This window comes from Haematobia irritans, chromosome 3 (assembly GCF_050003625.1).
Source record: "Haematobia irritans isolate KBUSLIRL chromosome 3, ASM5000362v1, whole genome shotgun sequence".
In the NCBI taxonomy this organism is placed as follows: Eukaryota; Metazoa; Arthropoda; class Insecta; order Diptera; family Muscidae; genus Haematobia; species Haematobia irritans.
In genome coordinates, this window is record NC_134399.1 from 94,288,308 (window position 1) to 94,307,732 (window position 19,425).

At 33.4% G+C, this 19,425-nt stretch overlaps 1 protein-coding gene across 6 annotated transcripts in view; it reads right to left on the minus strand.

Annotated features, from left to right (window-relative positions):
• Nucleotides 1-539: 539 nt before the first annotated feature.
• The window catches only part of LOC142230341 (myogenesis-regulating glycosidase-like), a 96,872-nt gene continuing 77,986 nt past the window's right edge, over nt 540-19,425 (minus strand). For all 6 annotated transcript variants that reach the window (XM_075300975.1, XM_075300978.1, XM_075300979.1 and 3 more), the window contains 2 exons: nt 14,247-16,098; nt 540-878 (listed from right to left, as the gene is read on the minus strand). In XM_075300975.1, coding sequence (XP_075157090.1) covers nt 742-878; nt 14,247-16,098 — 1,989 coding nt within the window. In that variant the 3' untranslated portion in view covers nt 540-741. The remainder of the gene's footprint in view (nt 879-14,246; nt 16,099-19,425) is intronic.

The following is a 19,425-nucleotide window of genomic DNA, read 5'->3' on the forward strand; positions in this document are numbered from 1 at the left end:
AAAATAATTTTTTTATTGAAAAAATAAAAATTTTGTAACAAACAAATTTTTTTGGTGATAAAAGTTTAAAATTTTCGAAGCAATTCAAAAAACTCTAACAAAAGAAAAACGTTTTCGGTACACGTTTTCCAAACGTTTTTTTTCTTTGCGTGTAGGAATCTCCCAGGTGTGCCAGTTAGAATAATTGTGTCGAAAATACAGCTGATCGCATACAACAATTTTACTAACCTGTGGTTTATTGTCCGTCAAAAGAACTCTTCGCTTGCCTAAAATTTCATACCACAAAAAAGAAAACACTTCTTTCAGTGTAACAATGAAGGATTATCCGATCCTTCCACTGATAGACTATAAATGTAACGATAAGTCCATTAATCAATAAATATCAGATTTTTGATTTACATTCCCTTTTAAACTGAGTTGAATTTGTTGTTATTGGTTTAACAATTATTCGGTTTAAGTCACTATCAACAGCCGATAGTCTTTTATCAAAAATCAACTTCGATATTTTGGATTTTAGTCATTTGTATCTCCAACATAAGTGATTTTCCAACCAAAAATAAATTTTATTTTTTCTTTTTATGATCATCAGTAAAACTAAATATTTTACTCCTTATTTCAAAATCACAATGAATTTTGATAACAGTATTCGTATACGAATTAATACTAAATTCAAAATCTATATCCGCTTGTATGAAACAGATTATGGGATTATTTCTATCACAATGTCTTATAGTTAAAGGATTAAAATCTAGTTTTATCTGGCATTTTTGTGAAGAATGCAATTTTATCTCGGGGTACTTTATAGTTATGAATCCAACGGCTGCCTTTTCTGAGAGAGCTGTCGATGCCATCCTTCCAAACGCCTTGGGGTAGATACACTAAAGATAATAAAATTTGTATTAGAATTAAAATATATAAAATTTAGATATTTGAATTAAAAAAGACAAATTGAAAATATTAAATGTTGCGGCAAACCAAAACATGTATTAATAATAAGTTCAACAATCATTTTTATATTTGGCGAGAAATTGTTGCTGCAAAAAAGTTCCATGTTCCCCATCCCTAACATCCCTGCTCTGAGAGGTGATCATATTCCTTGTCTGCGTGTACCCTGAACCACTTTATAGATCTACATTTTCGATACCATCTCAAATCTGTTGGGTGCTATACGTAAATATTTATATTCCTTTATACATATACTTTAACCTGAACCTATTTGGATACACTTCTAAAAAATTTAAACTAATGTCCTTGGATGGAGCAGAATGTTAATAAAAATATGGGAAATATTTAAATCTAAAGCAATTTGGCAAAAGTGCATTTATGATTTATCAGGAGATAACTATAAGTTAGAGGTATAGATAATTTTGGGGGATCAACCCCAGGACCGGTACAGTACTGATCCCTGGTGTGTATGGGCCAGTCCCAGTTCTCACCAAAACGTATAAAAGGGGCCGGTCATTTTACCATTGGATTATCATTAATGGGGTAAATTTTCACTTTATGACACGACTTCAACTCACTCTCAAGGGACAATTTAGTAGGACCACCTCATTGAGAGGTGTTCAGGTTGACACCCTGTTAGATTTAAGTTTCATGAATTGTAAAATACACCCCTGAATTATAACGATATCTGAAAAAATGACAAGTCATTTGTCATCGAAACTTTCTCTTACTTACTCTCTCGCTCAAATACCCGAAGGTACGAATACCCCCGCCAATAAATTAAATTTTAATTTATTTTTTTTAAAACCCGAAATTTAATTGTGTTTTTATTTATTCCCCCCCTCATTGATAAATTATTTTATTTAATTCCCCGCCTTTTCATTGGTCCTTCGAACCGGATTAAACCGCCCGAGATTTAAAATAAAATAATTTATCATTGAGCTTCTCTTTTTAGAGCCCGAAAATCAATTGGTTATTTTGGTATTTTTTACCCCCTAAATTATTGGCTATCACCATTGTTTTCCCCTATAATATTCATCATACCAAGGTAAGGTTGTTGACATTTATTAGTGGTGAAAATAAAGTAAACAAAAGTGCAAGAATATCAATAAAATAAAAGAAATAATAAATACAAAGTCACTCTTTCGTTTGCCTGTGTGTTGTTGTTGTATTTTCATTTGCCCATACGCTTTGGTTTCTAACAACCAAACGAAAACAACAGCTTGCATTATTACCCCCACTCCCGTCTCTCTTATCAAGTAGTGTGGTTGACTGTTATACGGACATACGTGTGTGTGTTGCATTCAATTGTACTACATGTTGCATTGCATGTTCGAGTGAGTTGTAACTGAACATTGCACAGTGGGCCCGATAGGAACAAAAGTTGTTCATTAAATAATTTTGAAAATTATTTTACATTGAAAAATAAATATTCAAATTAATTATTTTAATTGATTAATTATTGGAAAATATTGCAAGTAAAAGGCAATTGTGACTGTTTCGTATAATAAATAATAGTGATATCGAACTAACCCCGTAGTTTCACCCGTTTGAAATATTTTTGATTCTTGCACATTGTATCGTATACTAATACGTAGTTTTGTTGCACAGTGGTGTTGGTAAGACCAAAATTGAAATATTTTTTAATTTACGAAAAATATTCAAAGGCATTAAATATTTGTTTATTGCCAATAATAAAAAAAAATCATAACTTTTTTTAATTTTTTGAACCCTATTTACGTTTGTTGTTGGAATTGAGTTCTGCAACCCCGTTTTCATACCAAATTAAACTTTTTACTCGAAATTTGAATTTTATTGAAAATAATAATGTCTGATATCAAGAATTTGATTAAAAGCGCAGACCGCTTAATTGATTTGGATATGTTCGTGACTTCGCTCAAGGAGGATGATCACACCGTCCACAGCCTCAACATTCATAAACAGGAAATTATTCGACTTTGGGAGAATTTCCGTGAAATTTATGAGGAATTGTGTGACACTATGGGTTCTAGTGATGATATTGCCAAAGTTAAGGCAAAATATATCGCAACATATAAGACGTATGTGCGTGGACTAGCCCTTATTGAGTCTTTAATTGAAAAGCTCAATGCGAAGAAGAAGTCTTCTAGTTCATCCCTTCCAATTCACCTTCCCCCTTGTGATACTGAGATTTTTTCTGGTGATTATAAATCTTGGCCTACGTTCAGAGACATGTTCTCTGCCCTATATAAAGATAATGAACATATCAGTAATATTCAGAAAATGTATTATCTGATGCAAAAGACGGAAGGTGAAGCCCGCGATATAATCAAAACATGTCCGATTACTAATGAGGGTTTTCAGATGGCTTGGCAAAATTTAGTCGATCGTTATGAGAACAAAAGGGTTCTTGTAAACGCCCAACTCAAGATTTTATTCAATCTTGCACCCGTTTTAAAGGAATCTGGCCCCTCTATTAAGCAATTGCAGCGTACTATGAGCGATTGCATAACTAATTTGTCTCTTTTGGGCATTGATACGAAGAATTGGGACGTTATATTTGTTTTCATATGTTCCACCCGTCTTCCTGAAGTTACCCTAGGACATTGGGAGCAATCTCAAGGGTCAAGTTCTGACCTACCTAAATGGGAAACAATGGATAAGTTCTTGACTGCTCGGTATCAGACCCTTGAGTCCGTCTTTGACATTAAAGGCGCCCATAATATTTCGACGTCTTCTGGTCCGAGTTATGTAAGGAAACCTACTAGCCCAAAGAGAAAGTCAATTACTAATAATAATGGTAATAGAAGTTTTAAGAGCTTCTCTACTACTATACCATCTAATCCTCAGCAGAAATGTCCTCTTTGTTCCGAATCGCATCCCCTACGATTATGCGAAGAATTTCTTCAAATGTCGGTTAACAATCGATTGGAAACAGTCAAGCGACTCAAATGTTGCACGAATTGTCTGGCTTCGTCGCACACTTTTAGCAATTGTAAGAGCTCAAATATATGTTTCTTCTGCAAACAAAAACATCATTCTCACTTGCATAGAAGGGAATCCTCAGCACAAGTAAGTCGAGATTCGAGCTCACGACCTGGAATGACCCGCGATATGGGAAATCCAGCCCGATCAGCTTCTGACGATGTTCCTTCTACATCAGAGGCTGCCCGTTCGTTGCAAACTTTTGCAACTGCTATGGAAACATCACAGTTTTCTACAGTTCTTTTGGGAACTACTGTGGTAGATTTGTGTTGTCATGGCGTGAAGTGTTCTGCTAGAGCATTGATCGATCCTGCCTCGCAAGCAACTTTTATTTCCCGAAAGTTGCAAAAGAAACTTGCTTTGCCGATATTCCCAGTTACTTCTGCGAATATTGTTGGCCTAAACGGCACGATATCGGCGAAGTCTACTAATGTTTGTAGGATCTCTTTGTGCTCCCCTATTGACCCAACTTTTGAGTTGTCGACAGATGCGTATGTGGTTGACAAGTTAACTGGTCGTTTGCCTACTTATTCATTGTCACAGCTACTAGATGTAGATCTGCCCGAAGTCACGATGTGTGATCTAAAGTGTTCTCATATGGACCTTTTACTGGGTGGTGATATATATTCTCGGATAATGCATACTGATGTTCATAAGCACCCTAATGGTGATCTTATTGCCCAGAAATCAGTTTTCGGTTGGATCGTGACTGGCAAAGTCTCCCAAACCAAGCCCCTACAGTCGGTGGTATCATTTTACAGCCACATAGAGTTGAATGATCAACTTGCTAGGTTTTGGGAAATCGAAGATGTACCGAAAGTATGCACTATGTCAGAAGAGGATAGATGGTGTGAGGAATTATACCTACGAACGACTTATCGTAATGATAATGGTCGATATGTTGTTTCACTGCCTTTTAAGCGTGAATACCCCAAAGATTTGCAACTTGGTTTGTCCCGGAATATTGCCATTTCTCAATTTAAGCGAAATGAGTCGCGGTTAATGAGAAATCCCGAGCTGAAGATTCAGTATGACAGGGTACTACAAGAGTACGCTGATTTGGGACATATGACCATGGTTGATGAGAATAAGGTAAATTCTTCTAATACTGTGTATTATTTACCCCATCACGCTGTTTTCAAGCCTGACAGCGCCACCACTAAATTACGTGTGGTGTTTAATGCTTCCAGTGTCACTTCTAATGGCGTTAGTCTTAATAACGTATTGTATACTGGACCCGTTCTACAAGCAAATCTAATTGTTTTGATTCTCCGATGGAGATTATTTAGATTTGTCTTCAATGCCGACATCGAGAAGATGTATAGGCAAATTCTGATTCATCCCGATCAGGCGTCATATCAGCGAATTGTTTTCCGTCTAGCCCCTGATGATATAATCCAAGATTTCGAATTGAACACGGTCACATTTGGTGTGAACTGTGCCCCATATCTTGCTATTCGGACCCTACTTAGACTTGCTGATGACGTCGAGGGTGAGTTCCCGACTGCTGCGGAGATAATACGTTCGCAGATGTATGTCGATGACATTTTGGCAGGAGCTCACAGTTTAGATGATGCCATGAAGAGCCGTGATGAACTTATGGAAGTTCTAGGTTCTGCTGGGTTTAATCTAAGAAAATGGACTTCTAATGTGCAGGGTCTTTTGTTAGATTTACCCCCCGAATATTTATTGGATAATGACTTTTTGAATATTTCCAATGAAAGTACCGCCAAGACTCTGGGTTTACGTTGGAACGCTGGAAAAGATGTTTTCTTTTTCAAGTTGGTTTCAGCCCCTACTAGATCTTCCGTCACCAAACGAGCTGTTTTGTCTGAGATAGCTAAATTGTTCGATCCAGCAGGTTGGCTGGCCCCGAAGATAATAGTTGCTAAGATTATAATGCAACAAATTTGGAAGGACAAAACAGATTGGGACGAATGTTTGAAACCCATGACTCTGAATAGATGGTTTGCGTTTTTGGACGATTATAGTGAAATCGAACGGATAGAGATCCCCCGATGGGTTGGTTTCAGCCCAGACCATGAAGTTCAGCTTCATGCATTTTGTGATGCTTCTGAGAAAGCATATGCGGCTTCACTATACGTCCGAATTAAAAACGCCCCTGGTGATTATGTCACGCATCTGCTCGCAGCACGAACTAAGGTAGCGCCAATCAAGGTTGAATCCTTGCCCCGTTTAGAGCTCTGTGGTGCAACTCTATTGGCTGATATGGTTGAGACTATTCGCTCCGAGCTGAGTCTCCCAGAAATTGAGACATTCTATTGGACTGATTTGACGATAGTTTTGTCGTGGCTTCAGAAGCCCCCGTGCCACTGGCCTACGTTTGTTGCGAATCGAGTAGCTAACATCTCTACGAAAATCGGTACTAGTAATTGGCATCATGTTCTATCACACGATAATCCCGCCGATATAGCCTCGAGAGGTTCGTCAGCGCGCGATCTTCTAACGAATAACCTTTGGTGGAAAGGTCCCGCTTGGTTATGTCGCCCTCGCTCCGAATGGCCAAAATCTACGTTTAGAATCATGACGAATCTTGAAACTAAACCGATTCAAGTCAATTTGAACCAATTATCCCCTCCTGAGGATATTTTGGCCCGTTTCTCTGATTTATCCAGAGCCCTAAGAGTTTTGTCATATGTATTCAGATTCTTTCATCGAATACACCCGAAGTTTAAATCGACACAGACGCATTCATCCTTCAACTTGGAACAGGGTGAGATCAACTTTGTGAAAGGTCGTCTTGTTGTCCTCTGCCAGCGTCGACATTTCCCTGAATATGTGGCGCTGGAGAACAATGCGCAGTTATCTCGAAAGAGCCCTCTGTTGAACTTCAATCCGTTTATAGATTCTGTTGGATTTATGCGGATGAATGGTAGACTTGCGCGTTCCCCTACTCTCACCTATGACGAGAGATTCCCCAAAATTCTACCCTATGATGCCCGGTTTACCAGATTGTACCTGGAGTACATTCACAAGAATACGGTGCATGGTGAAAATGCATTAATGTTGAGATTAATGAGATTGGAATTTTGGGTACCCAGATTGAAGAATCTCGTAAGGACAATCATCCATAATTGCCGTGCATGCGTATTGTTTCGGAAGAAAACTGTAGACCAAATTATGGCCGCTCTTCCCCCTGAGAGAACTACACTGTCACGCCCGTTTACATGCACTGGAGTCGACTTTGCAGGCCCCTTTGATATAAAGACCTACATTGGTAGAGGTTGCCGTATCACTAAGGGATATGTGCTTGTGTTTGTCTGCTTTGCGACTAAGGCAATTCATTTGGAAGCGACAAATGACATGTCGACTGATTGTTTTATTGCTGCGTTCACCCGATTTTTCTCCCGAAGAGGCTGCCCTTCTAAGATGTTTTCGGATAATGGGACATCTTTTGTAGGAGCTTCTAATGTTCTTGGTAGAGACCAAGCCCGATTTCTCGCTGAAGTGAAGCAAAATCTTATTTCGCTTAACGCCTTCCAATTATTAGAATGGAAATTTATTCCCCCTGGTGCGCCACATATGGGTGGTCTTTGGGAGGCAGGAGTTAAGAGTTTCAAGACTCATCTTAAGAAAGTGTCTCACGCTCAGAAGTTTACTTTTGAAGAGTTCAGCACAACGCTAGCTAGAATCGAGGCATGCCTTAATTCTAGGCCCCTTAGTCCTATGAGCGATAATCCAAACGATTTGGCTCCTTTGACCCCAGGACACTTCCTTATAGGTTCTGCCCTTCTCTCCCCACCGGAGCCCGACACGACAATTGAGTCGTTAAGTTATGTGAATAGATGGCAGAAACTTAAGGTCCTTTATCACTCTTTCGCCAAACGGTGGAAAGAGGAATATCTCGTTGAACTCCATAAGCGAAATAAGTGGAAATTTCCTCAAAGAGATTTTGCTGTTGGTGACCTGGTAGTAATCAGGAAGGATAATTTGCCTCCACCAGAGTGGAAAGTAGGTAGAATCGAAAAGATCTACTTAGGCCCCGACAACAAAGTGCGAGTTGTTGACATCAGGGTTGGAAATTGTACTATTACAAGGCCCGTTGTCAAACTCGTACTACTACCTGTTGATGGACAAAATTAATAACATTTTATTTTCTTTGTGTGTGTGCTGTCCCCATTTTTCGTATTTCCAGACATGCCTGGCCCATCACGTCGTCTCACAAATGAACGCCCTGAGGCAGATAAAGATGTCACCCAACGCACGAAGAAGGGTAGTGAGGTGCGGTGTAAGATATGTTTGCAGCCTCACGTACTTCGTCTCTGTCCTCGTTTTCGTGCGATGGATTCGGCAAAACGTCGGAGAACAGTGATGAAGCTCGGCTTTTGCTTCAACTGCTTGGCGGAGTCCCATAAACGCTTGAATTGCAAGAGCCGTGAAAGATGTATGGAATGCTGTGGTGAGCACCATACGATGCTCCACCCGAGGTTTGTTGGGAAGCGTGAAAATCCCACCAGTGCCGTCGCTAGCCGACCCCAGAATTCTAGGAAGGCCACGGAAAAAGCTAAACCTAGGAAGAAAACTCCACGACGAGACACCCACCAAAGGCGCTCGCTAGATGCTCGTAGCAACACCAATGCAGCCAATAGTATGTCGACAAATCCGGAATCGCATCAACCTCGAGCCGCCGGCGGACGATGCACCTGTGGTCACAATCCGGTCAACACTTCCACTGTTAGCCCCAACACCGGCAGTGGACCTGCTACGATTGTGATTCACGTCCATTCTGGGTCCCATTGAATTTATTTATTTATGTTTTTTTGTATTCGTATGTCCATTGAATTGTAAATTGAATTCTCGTTTTTTTTTTGTCCCCTAGCTCCTGCTTGCCCCTATGTTGCATTCCTGCAAGGGGGGCGGGATGTTCAGGTTGACACCCTGTTAGATTTAAGTTTCATGAATTGTAAAATACACCCCTGAATTATAACGATATCTGAAAAAATGACAAGTCATTTGTCATCGAAACTTTCTCTTACTTACTCTCTCGCTCAAATACCCGAAGGTACGAATACCCCCGCCAATAAATTAAATTTTAATTTATTTTTTTTAAAACCCGAAATTTAATTGTGTTTTTATTTATTCCCCCCCTCATTGATAAATTATTTTATTTAATTCCCCGCCTTTTCAAGAGGTCCACATGAACTAGTCTGGGACAAACTCTTAGCAACCTTTTCCATTTTGAGTATCCGAATCACACCAGAAAGGAAACAACTTTTCGAATATGATGGTTAGGTTAGGTTAGGTGGCAGCCCGATGTATCAGGCTCACTTAGACTATTCAGTCCATTGTGATACCACATTGGTGAACTACTCTCTTATCACTGAGTGCTGCCCGATTTCATGTTAAGCTCAATGACAAGGGACCTCCCTTTGAAATCCTCAGAAATGTCACCAGCGAATATGATGACCAACAGATTATTCTGATTATTTAATGTCAGTAATTGTGTAGATCCAATAAGATTTTAATATCAAATTACCACAAACTGGAACACCTATACCATTCCTGTGATAGATCCGTCAGTGGCAATTTGCAACAATTTCCCGTAGGATGCATATCAGGCGTAACATATATATGGAAGCTATATCTTAATCTGAACCGATTTTTACCAAATTTACCCCACTGGACGATACTATTAATTGTACTCCTAGTGGAAAGTTTGAAGCCAGTCATGGTAAAACTCTGGATTCTGAAGCCATATGAGTGCATATTGGACGAAAGATATATATGGGAGCTATATCTAAATCTAACTACAAATTTGAAGTCTATTGAACCAAACCTGCGACCTAGACATTGATTACAAAAATATATTCATACAGACAGACGGACATGGCTCGACTCAGGAGCATTTCTATTAAAATGAAATTCTAGAACAAATTTCAATAGAAATAAAATTTTGAAAACAAATTCTATAGAAATAAAATTTTGACAAAATTTTCAATAGAAATAAAATTTTGACAAAATTTGCAATAGAAATAAAATTTTGAAAAAAAAATTCTATAGAAATAAAATGTTGACAAAATTTTCTATAGAATTACATTTTGACAAAATTTGCTATAGAAATAAAGTTTTGATAACATTTTTCTACAGAAACAAAATTTTGGAAAAATTTTCTATAGAAATATATTGTTGACAAAATGTTCTATAGAAATAATATTTTGACACAATTTTCATTAGAAATAAAGTTTTGACAAAATTTTCATTATAAATAAAGTTTGAAAATAATATTAATAATAATAAAATTTTGGGAAAATTTTCTATAGAAAAAAAATTTTGAAAAATTTTCTATAGAAATAAAATTTTGGCAAAATTTTCTATGGAAATAAAATTTTGACAAAATTTTCTACAGAAATAAATTGTTGACAAAATTTTCTATAGAAATAATATTTTGACAAAAATTTTATTAGAAATAAAGTTTTGACAAAACTTTCATTATAAATAAAGTTTGGACAAAATTTCTATAAAATTAAAATTTTCTATAGAAATAAAATTTTGACAAAATTTTCTATAGAAATAAAATTTTGACAAAATTTTCTATAGAAATAAAATTGTGAAAATAGAATTAAAGTTTTGGAAAAATTTTCTATTGAATTAAACTTGTTGATATAATTTTCTATATAATTAAATTTTGACAAAATTTTTTACTGAAATAAAATTTTGGAAAATTTTTCTGAAGAAATAAAATTTTGACAAAATTTGCTATATAAATATAAAATTTGGAAAATTTTTCTATAAAAATAAAATTTTGACAAAATTTTCTATAGAAATAAAATTTTGACAAAATTTGCAATAGAAATAACATTTTGACAAAATTTTCTATAGAATTACATTTTGACAAAATTTGCTATAGAAATAAAATCTTGATAACATTTTTCTACAGAAACAAAATTTTGGAAAAATTTTCTATAGAAATATATTGTTGACAAAATGTTCTATAGAAATAATATTTTGACACAATTTTCATTAGAAATAAAGTTTTGACAAAATTTTCATTATAAATAAAGTTTGAAAATAATATTAATAATAATAAAATTTTGGGAAAATTTTCTATAGAAAAAAAATTTTGAAAAATTTTCTATAGAAATAAAATTTTGGCAAAATTTTCTATGGAAATAAAATTTTGACAAAATTTTCTACAGAAATAAATTGTTGACAAAATTTTCTATAGAAATAATATTTTGACAAAAATTTTATTAGAAATAAAGTTTTGACAAAACTTTCATTATAAATAAAGTTTGGACAAAATTTCTATAAAATTAAAATTTTCTATAGAAATAAAATTTTGACAAAATTTTCTATAGAAATAAAATTTTGACAAAATTTTCTATAGAAATAAAATTGTGAAAATAGAATTAAAGTTTTGGAAAAATTTTCTATTGAATTAAACTTGTTGATATAATTTTCTATATAATTAAATTTTGACAAAATTTTTTACTGAAATAAAATTTTGGAAAATTTTTCTGAAGAAATAAAATTTTGACAAAATTTGCTATATAAATATAAAATTTGGAAAATTTTTCTATAAAAATAAAATTTTGACAAAATTTTCTATAGAAATAAAATTTTGACAAAATTTGCAATAGAAATAACATTTTGACAAAATTTTCTATAGAATTACATTTTGACAAAATTTGCTATAGAAATAAAATCTTGATAACATTTTTCTCTAGAAACAAAATTTTGGAAAAAGTTCTATAAAAATAAATTGTTGACAAAATTTTCTATAGAAATAATATTTTGACAAAATTTTCATTAGAAATAAAGTTTTGACAAAATTTTCATTATAAATAAAGTTTGGACAAAATTTTCTATAAAATTAAAATTTTGGGAAAATTTTCTATAGAAAAAAAAATTTGAAAAATTTTCTTTAGAGAAAAATTTTGAAAAACTTTCTATATAAATAAACTTTTGGTAAATTTCCTACAGAAATAAAATTTTTGGCAAAATTTTCTATAGAAATAAAATTTTGACAAAATTTTCTATAGAAATAATATTTTCACAAAATTTTCATTAGATATAAAGTTTTGACAAAATTTTCATTATAAATAAAGTTTGGACAAAATTTTCTATAAAATTAAAATTTTGGGAAAATTTTCTATAGAAAAAAAATTTGAAACATTTTCTTTAGAGAAAAATTTTGAAAAACTTTCTATATAAATAAACTTTTGGTAAATTTCCTATAGAAATAAAATTTTTGGCAAAATTTTCTATAGATAAAATTTTGACAAAATTTTCTATAGAAATAATATTTTCACAAAATTTTCATTAGATATAAAGTTTTGACAAATTTTCATTATAAATAAAGTTTGGACAACATTTTCTATAAAATTAATATTTTGGCAAAATTTTCGATAGAAATAAAATATTGACAAAATTTTCTATAGAAATAAAATTGTGAAAAAATTTCCTATAGAAATAAAATTGTGAAAAAATTTTCTATAGAAATAAAATTTTGACAAAATTTTCTATAGAAATAAAATTTTGACATAATTTTCTATAGAAATAAAATTTTGACAAAATTTTCTATAGAAATAAAAATTTGACAAAATTATCTATAGAAATAAAATTTTGACAAAATTTTCTATATACATAAAATTTGGAAATTTTTTCTATAAAAATAAAATTTTGACACAATTTTCTATAGAAATATAATTTTGAAATATTTTCTACAGAAATAAAATTTTGAAAAAAAAATTCTATAGAAATTGTTGACAAAATTTCATATAAAATTAAAACTTTGCGGATATTTTCTATAGATTTAAAATTGTTGACAAAATTTTCTATAGAAATAAAAATTTGAAAAATTTTCTATAGAAATATAATTTTGGCAAACTTTTCTATAGAAATAAAAGTTTGACATAATTTTCTATAGAAATAAATTGTTGATAAAATTTTCTATAGAATTACATTTTGACAAAATTTGCTATAGAAATAAAATTTTGATAAATTTTTTCTACAGAAATAAAATTTGAAAAAATTTCTATAGAAACAATATTTTAACAAAATTTTCATTAGAAATAAAGTTTTGACAAAATTTTCATTATAAATAAAGTTTTAAAATAATTTCTATAAAATTAAAATTTTGGGAAAATTTTCTGTAGAAATAAATTGTTGTCAAAATTTTCTATAGAAATAACATTTTGGCAAAATTTTCTACAGGATTAACATTTTTATAGAAATAAAATTGTTGGCAAAATTTTCTATAGAATTACATTTTGACAAAAATTTCTTTAAAAATAAATTGTTGACAAAGTTTTCTCTAGAATTAACATTGTTGACAATATTTTCTATAGAAATAAAATTGTTGACAAAATTTTCTGTAGAAATAAAATTTTGACAAAATTTTCTATAGTAATAATTTGTTGACAAAGTTTTCTATTGAATTTAAATTTTGTTTACAAAATTTTCTATAGAAATATACAAATAAAATTGTTGACAAAATTTTCTATAGAAATAAAATTGTCAAAATTTTATTTTTCAAGAAAATTTTGTCTACAATTTATTTTTATAGATTTTTTGCAAAAATTTTATTTCTCAAGAAGATTTTGTCAAAATTTTATTCCTATAGACAATTTTGCCAAAATTTTATTTCTATGGAAAATTTTGTAAACATTTTATTTCTATAATTTTTTTTTTTTTTAAATTTTATTTCTATAGAAAATTTTGCTATTAATTTTAATTCTATAGAAAATTTTTTGCAAATTTTATTTCTTATTGCTTTGATTTCAGCTTAAAACCATGCGTTGACTATACAATTTTTGACAAAATTTTCTATAGAAACGTTTTAAAGAAAATTGTCTATAGAAATAAAATTGTATCAAAATTTTCTATGGAAATAATTTTTTTTCCAAAATTTCAATAAAATGTTCTCTCTGTTGGTTAAGCTACCCTCGTAGTTCAGTAATGCATGGTTTTAATCTGAATTCGAAGCAATAAGAAAAAAAAATTGCACAAAAAAATATTGTTTTGATTTCAGCTTAAAATGTGTTAACTGAACTAAAAGAGTAGCTTAACCAATAGAGGAAAATCATGTTTCCTAAATTTATTTGGGATTTTTTTAATTAGTTAGATTTGTGGTAAAATTTTCTTCAAATTTTGGTAGATTATTTTTGGCACGGGAGGCAACAGTGCTCAGGAGCCTGCCTTCAGCAATATTGCCAAAGTGTCTATCTCATCTCCTTGGGGTGTTGCAACCATATGTACTAACTTATAATACCATGTTTCAGAGAGTGGTTTAGGGTATACAAAAAATAAATAAATATATTGGGCCTTACTTTGTTGCATTACATATCAGTCACTACATACATTACTCAACTTACCTTCTCTCTCCTCTACACCAGGATCTAAAATGGGAGCCACTATCAACTCTTCGCCCACAGAGAATTCATCGCTAATACTTAAACATGCTGTATCATTGGGATCCAACATCCATAGGGGTCTTATGAGGGGCACACCATCATTCAGGGAATCACTGAGAGTTTTCTCCAAAACCGGATTAACCGTTTGCTGACGTATGATGGCCAAATCTTTGGCTAACAATTTCATATGGTCTCCCTTGTAATAAGAGGGTAGATAACTGAATTGCATGGCCGGCATAAATGTCATCAATTGAAGCCAACGTATATACAATTCCTCGTCTGGTTCTGGTGGTTGACCCAATGAATAAAATGAAATCATTTTAGTCATGGTCTTGTTTAGAAAGTAATCTCCACCCACAGCTCCTGGTAAGATCAAAGGATAACCAATAACACCATAATTCATGACGGTAGACATGAGCTCCTTCAAACCATCCCATGATGAATTTAGGGGTTGTGTACTAAGAAATGCCGGTGGCTTGGGTACAGAACTAGCCGTTGAAACTCCTATAAATCCCACAGATTCTAAACTTTCGGTGAATAATTTGGCATACATATCAGGATTATCTAGAGTCTGACGACACTGATAGTAATGGGGTAAATTGTAACCAGTTCCCAAATCCAAATAGAAGCTATTGACCTTATAGTCAGCCTTTAATTTCTCCAGTTTCTCTTTGAGCCAATAGACAGAGGCATTATTTGTGATATCCAATACTCCAGCACTGGAGGAACTCTTGTAGCGGGTCAAAGCCGGTATACTTCTCTCCGAATGACGTTCATAGATTAGGAGTTTCTTGCGTACAGCATCCTTGAAATTTTCACTATCCGTACTTATGAAAGGCTGTATAGTGAAAACAATTTTGAATCCTCGACGATGCAATAAATCTATGGTCTTGAATAGATTGGGAAATCTCTTTTCGTCCACTGTGAAATCGCCCACATTCTCTTGCCAAAACTCATTGATCAATATATGGCCCAAGGGCAAACCCAATGCGATCAGATCTTCGGAGTAATTATAGATGGTGGTCTCATTAAACGATTCCATGGTCTCAGCGTGAGGTGTACGCCAAACGGGCTCCGACATTAGAGATTTGATGATTTGCATATCGGATACCTTAAGGCCATCCCATAATATCTTCTGGGTCATTAGCATATGGAGGCTCTTCATACCCTCTGTGGTACAGATTTTATAATCCAATTCGGGCAACTCGGTCAATTGATTAACGAAGGTGAAATCATCATTCTTGGCCCTTAAACAAAACTCATTTGTGGTGGTATTGACAGATAAATGCAATGGAGTCTTATCACTGACCTGTATGGCCACTCCAATGGAGTTAATGAAATATCGTTTAACTCCATTGCCAAATTGATGGACCTTTAGATCACCACTTGAGAAAGGGGCAAAATCGAAATTATCATTACTCAAAGACCACTCTTTGGACCGTGTGACACCACCACCAAACCATAGACCATTGTTACGTTTCAATTCATAGCAATCGGTTGGATAGTTGCCTTCACTCAGTGCTTGCCATTTAATGGTATAACAACGAAATACATCCTTATCCATGAAATTCATATACAAACGGGCTTCACCGTTCCATTCCAAACAAAGACTGCCATCTTGTTTTCGATTGTCCTCCAAACAGTGAAAAGGTCTACTATCCATGCCTATAGTCTTTCCCAATTGGCCAGAGATAACTTCCTTCTCGTCACGACTTAGGATACGTAGTATTCGATCGTTCTGATTGAATTTGGCTTTTTCAAAATGCGAGTGAGTCATGAGTTTCCGATGATAGCCCACATAGGCAAAGCCAATCTGAAAAAGGGAAAGAAACGTTTACAAATTAGAAAATACCACTTATTAAGGAGCTGAGGAATAGGAAACGCTATTTTTTATACAAAATATTTTTCATTAGAAATTTTGATTTTATTCGATCTTTCTTTAATTAAATAAAACAAAAAAAAATTATTCAAGCTTGAGATCGTTACAAAATACTTTTCCTTAACCAAAAGTCTAAAAATTTTTAAATGAAGGCGTTTTTTCCTTGGAGTTAAGAGTTTCGACTTTAAACTGGACATCTTTACGAGTACATAAAAGAACATTTTATTGAACTGAAATAAGTTTTTCCAAAAAATTGGAAAATAATCTAGTTGTAAAATAATATTATTAAAATCGTTCTTAAATGTCTTAATTTGAAAATTTAAATTGTGATTGACACTATCTAATACCACACTATGGAAAAAGCGAATGAATTTAAATTTGTTCCTAGTGTCAAGTACGAAAATATCACATTATAAGGAACTGTGTTTGGGCACATAGAAATGGATACAAAAATCGAAAATCAAATTGATTAATTGACTAATTTTTTGGATGAAAATTGACTCCATTTTGGAGCAGTTGGAATTTTATACTGATCATGGGGCTGGTTGGATTTAGCTGGTTGATGGCTGAGAGTGCTAAGGCATACTGTTGTAGTGCCAACAAACCCAGGTTCAATCTCTGGTCGAAGCGAAAAAAATTTAAATTTGTAAAAAAAAAAAATAGATAATAAGAAAAGAAGAAATGTCTCTCTAGCATGTATATTAAAATTGGTTGTCTATTTTTTATGGGATCAACGGTTTTTAGGTTTGATTGTCGTTCGTTTTTTATGAGCCTCTAAAGTTTTTTCGCCAAATACGGTTTTAGGCAAATTTCGCATGGCCATAGCTCGAAAACTGCTGTGGATTTGTTTGCAGTCTTCAGAAAAGTTGTAGCTCTTGACTCGGCCAACAAAAATGTTGAATATATGAAGTCGGAAATTTTTCATCTTCATGCTGAAAATCTCAAAAATGTCGAAAAAATGGCCACTATATCACAGCTCTTGAACTATTGTACTATGTATCCTATAAAATTATTATAAAAATTTGACTTCCAAAAAATTTGGCTTCAACCCCAAATTCGACCAATACCAAACATCAGTCATGCTGGTGACATTTCTGGATGTTTTAAAGCTTCTTTAAGCAAGCTGGACCGCACACAGATAAAAAGTCTGTTGTAAAACAGATGCTAAAATGAACTGATATTTATTGCAAAAATTTTATTTTGTTATATTTTTTAAAATTTTGTAAAAAATTTTCCCCAGCCCAACGATTTTTTCTTTATTCCAAGTATGTCTCAAAATTTTTATGAACTAAATGACAGTAAAATTTCAAAGACATACAAATTAGTTCACTTCTAACTAAAACAGAAAAAAGTTTTTTGTACACTTCTCAAAAATAGTAAGAATACACTACAACATGGTTCAAATGGGAATGATCTGGCGCCTAATATTTTTTTCTTTATTTTTAGTTCATTATTGCTTTTCGAGAAAGATGCATTTTGTAAATGGTAATTAAAAATCCAAAAATGTCGAAAAATTTTCGTTAATTTAATGAATCTCAAAATTTGGAATACAATTTAGTTTAATTTTCGTACGAGATAGTTCATTTTTCCCATAATGTAGTTTACTTTTTTTCTGTGCAATGTGGAACGCCGCTCGTGATAAGAGAGATAGATATTTACCACTGGAATATCACAATGGACAGAATATTCTAAGTGAGTCTGAAATATGGGACTGCCACTATACCTAACAGTTATTTCTCTCTGATATCTGATCTGGGGTCCCATTCTCCTAGGACGGTAGTTTTGGCGTCCGAAGATCACATTAGGCCATTGTGATATCACAGTGGTAAACTTCGCTCTTATTACTGTACGGAAAAACATATTGTCGTGACTCCAAAGATTTCGAATGTGAATCTTGTAGTCTTGGGCAAAATAGTTCACCATAGTGATTCGGGCTCATCGTTCCTTTTGTACAAAGGTACTAGTTCCTTTAAATGGTTCCATCGTTCCTTTTCGTTCCGGATTTTTATATTTGTCATCACTGTCATCTCCTAAAGACAGACATGACATTGTTTGTTTACTTTGTGTAACGAAGTTCGTGGTCAGTTGAAAGATACAAAAATATGGAAAATTGAGTGAAATTACTTCAAATAGTTTATAGTACTATAGTAAGAAAAAATAATGAAAGGAATGGAAAATTTATGGAAGTAAATAAACTCAGGAGGCCAAACTCTTTGGATGGATTATTGGATTTAATAATACTATACTCTGTGCAAAATTATTCATTGCAAGAAATTACGATTTTTTTTTCGTTTGTGAAGAGCCTGAGATGGAATTAATGATTCTATTAAATAGCAGTATACCTATCAATGATTTGAATACATACGCGCCAAAATGAATGAATTGGCAAATAGCTCAAATAGAAGTAAAAAAATCAAACTGCGATCCGCGAAACGATGGAGCGTAAATTGAAAATAAAACTAAATGACAAAAGGAACGATGAGAACGAAAAAGATGGAACTAGTGACAGTCGTTTCTTTTAGTGAACGACACAAGACTAGAATCTTGCTTACCATAAAATACACATTTCTTTGAAATAAAGTTTTTTCCTTGTCCGAATGTCTATGTTTTCTTTTTTTAGAGAAGCGTTAGGGAGCCACCGTGGTGCAATGGTTAGCATGCCCGCCTTGCATACACAAGGTCGTGGGTTTGATTCCTGCTTCGACCGAACACCAAAAAGTTTTTCAGCGGTGGATTATCCCACCTCAGTAACATTTCTGAGGGTTTCAAAGCTTCTCTAAGTGGTTTCACAGCAATGTGGAACGCCTTTCGAACTCGGCTATCAAAGGGAGGTCCCTTGTCATTGAGCTTAACATGGAATCGGGCAGCACACAGTGATAAGAGAGAAGTTCATCAATGTGGTATCACAATGGACTGAATAGTCTAAGTTAGCCTGATACATCGGGCTGCCACCTAACCTAACGTAACCTAACCTAGAGAAGCGTTAACACACTCAGAAATGTCACCAGCTTACTGCGAGATGACAAACGACCGCTGAAAATTTGTTTTGTGGAACCCATGACTCAGTTGACTATGGAAAATTCCACTTTTACGTCTCCGGATCCAAAGATTTTGTCTTTACTTTATTGATTCCGAGCCAAAGAAGTGGAGAATACAAGAAAGGATACTTTTAAGATACAATTCTCTTTTAAAGTTAGGTTTTCTGTTCTTGCTTCTAGGAAACAAATTGTAATTTTTCGTTTTTTCAGTTTGTTTTTCTTC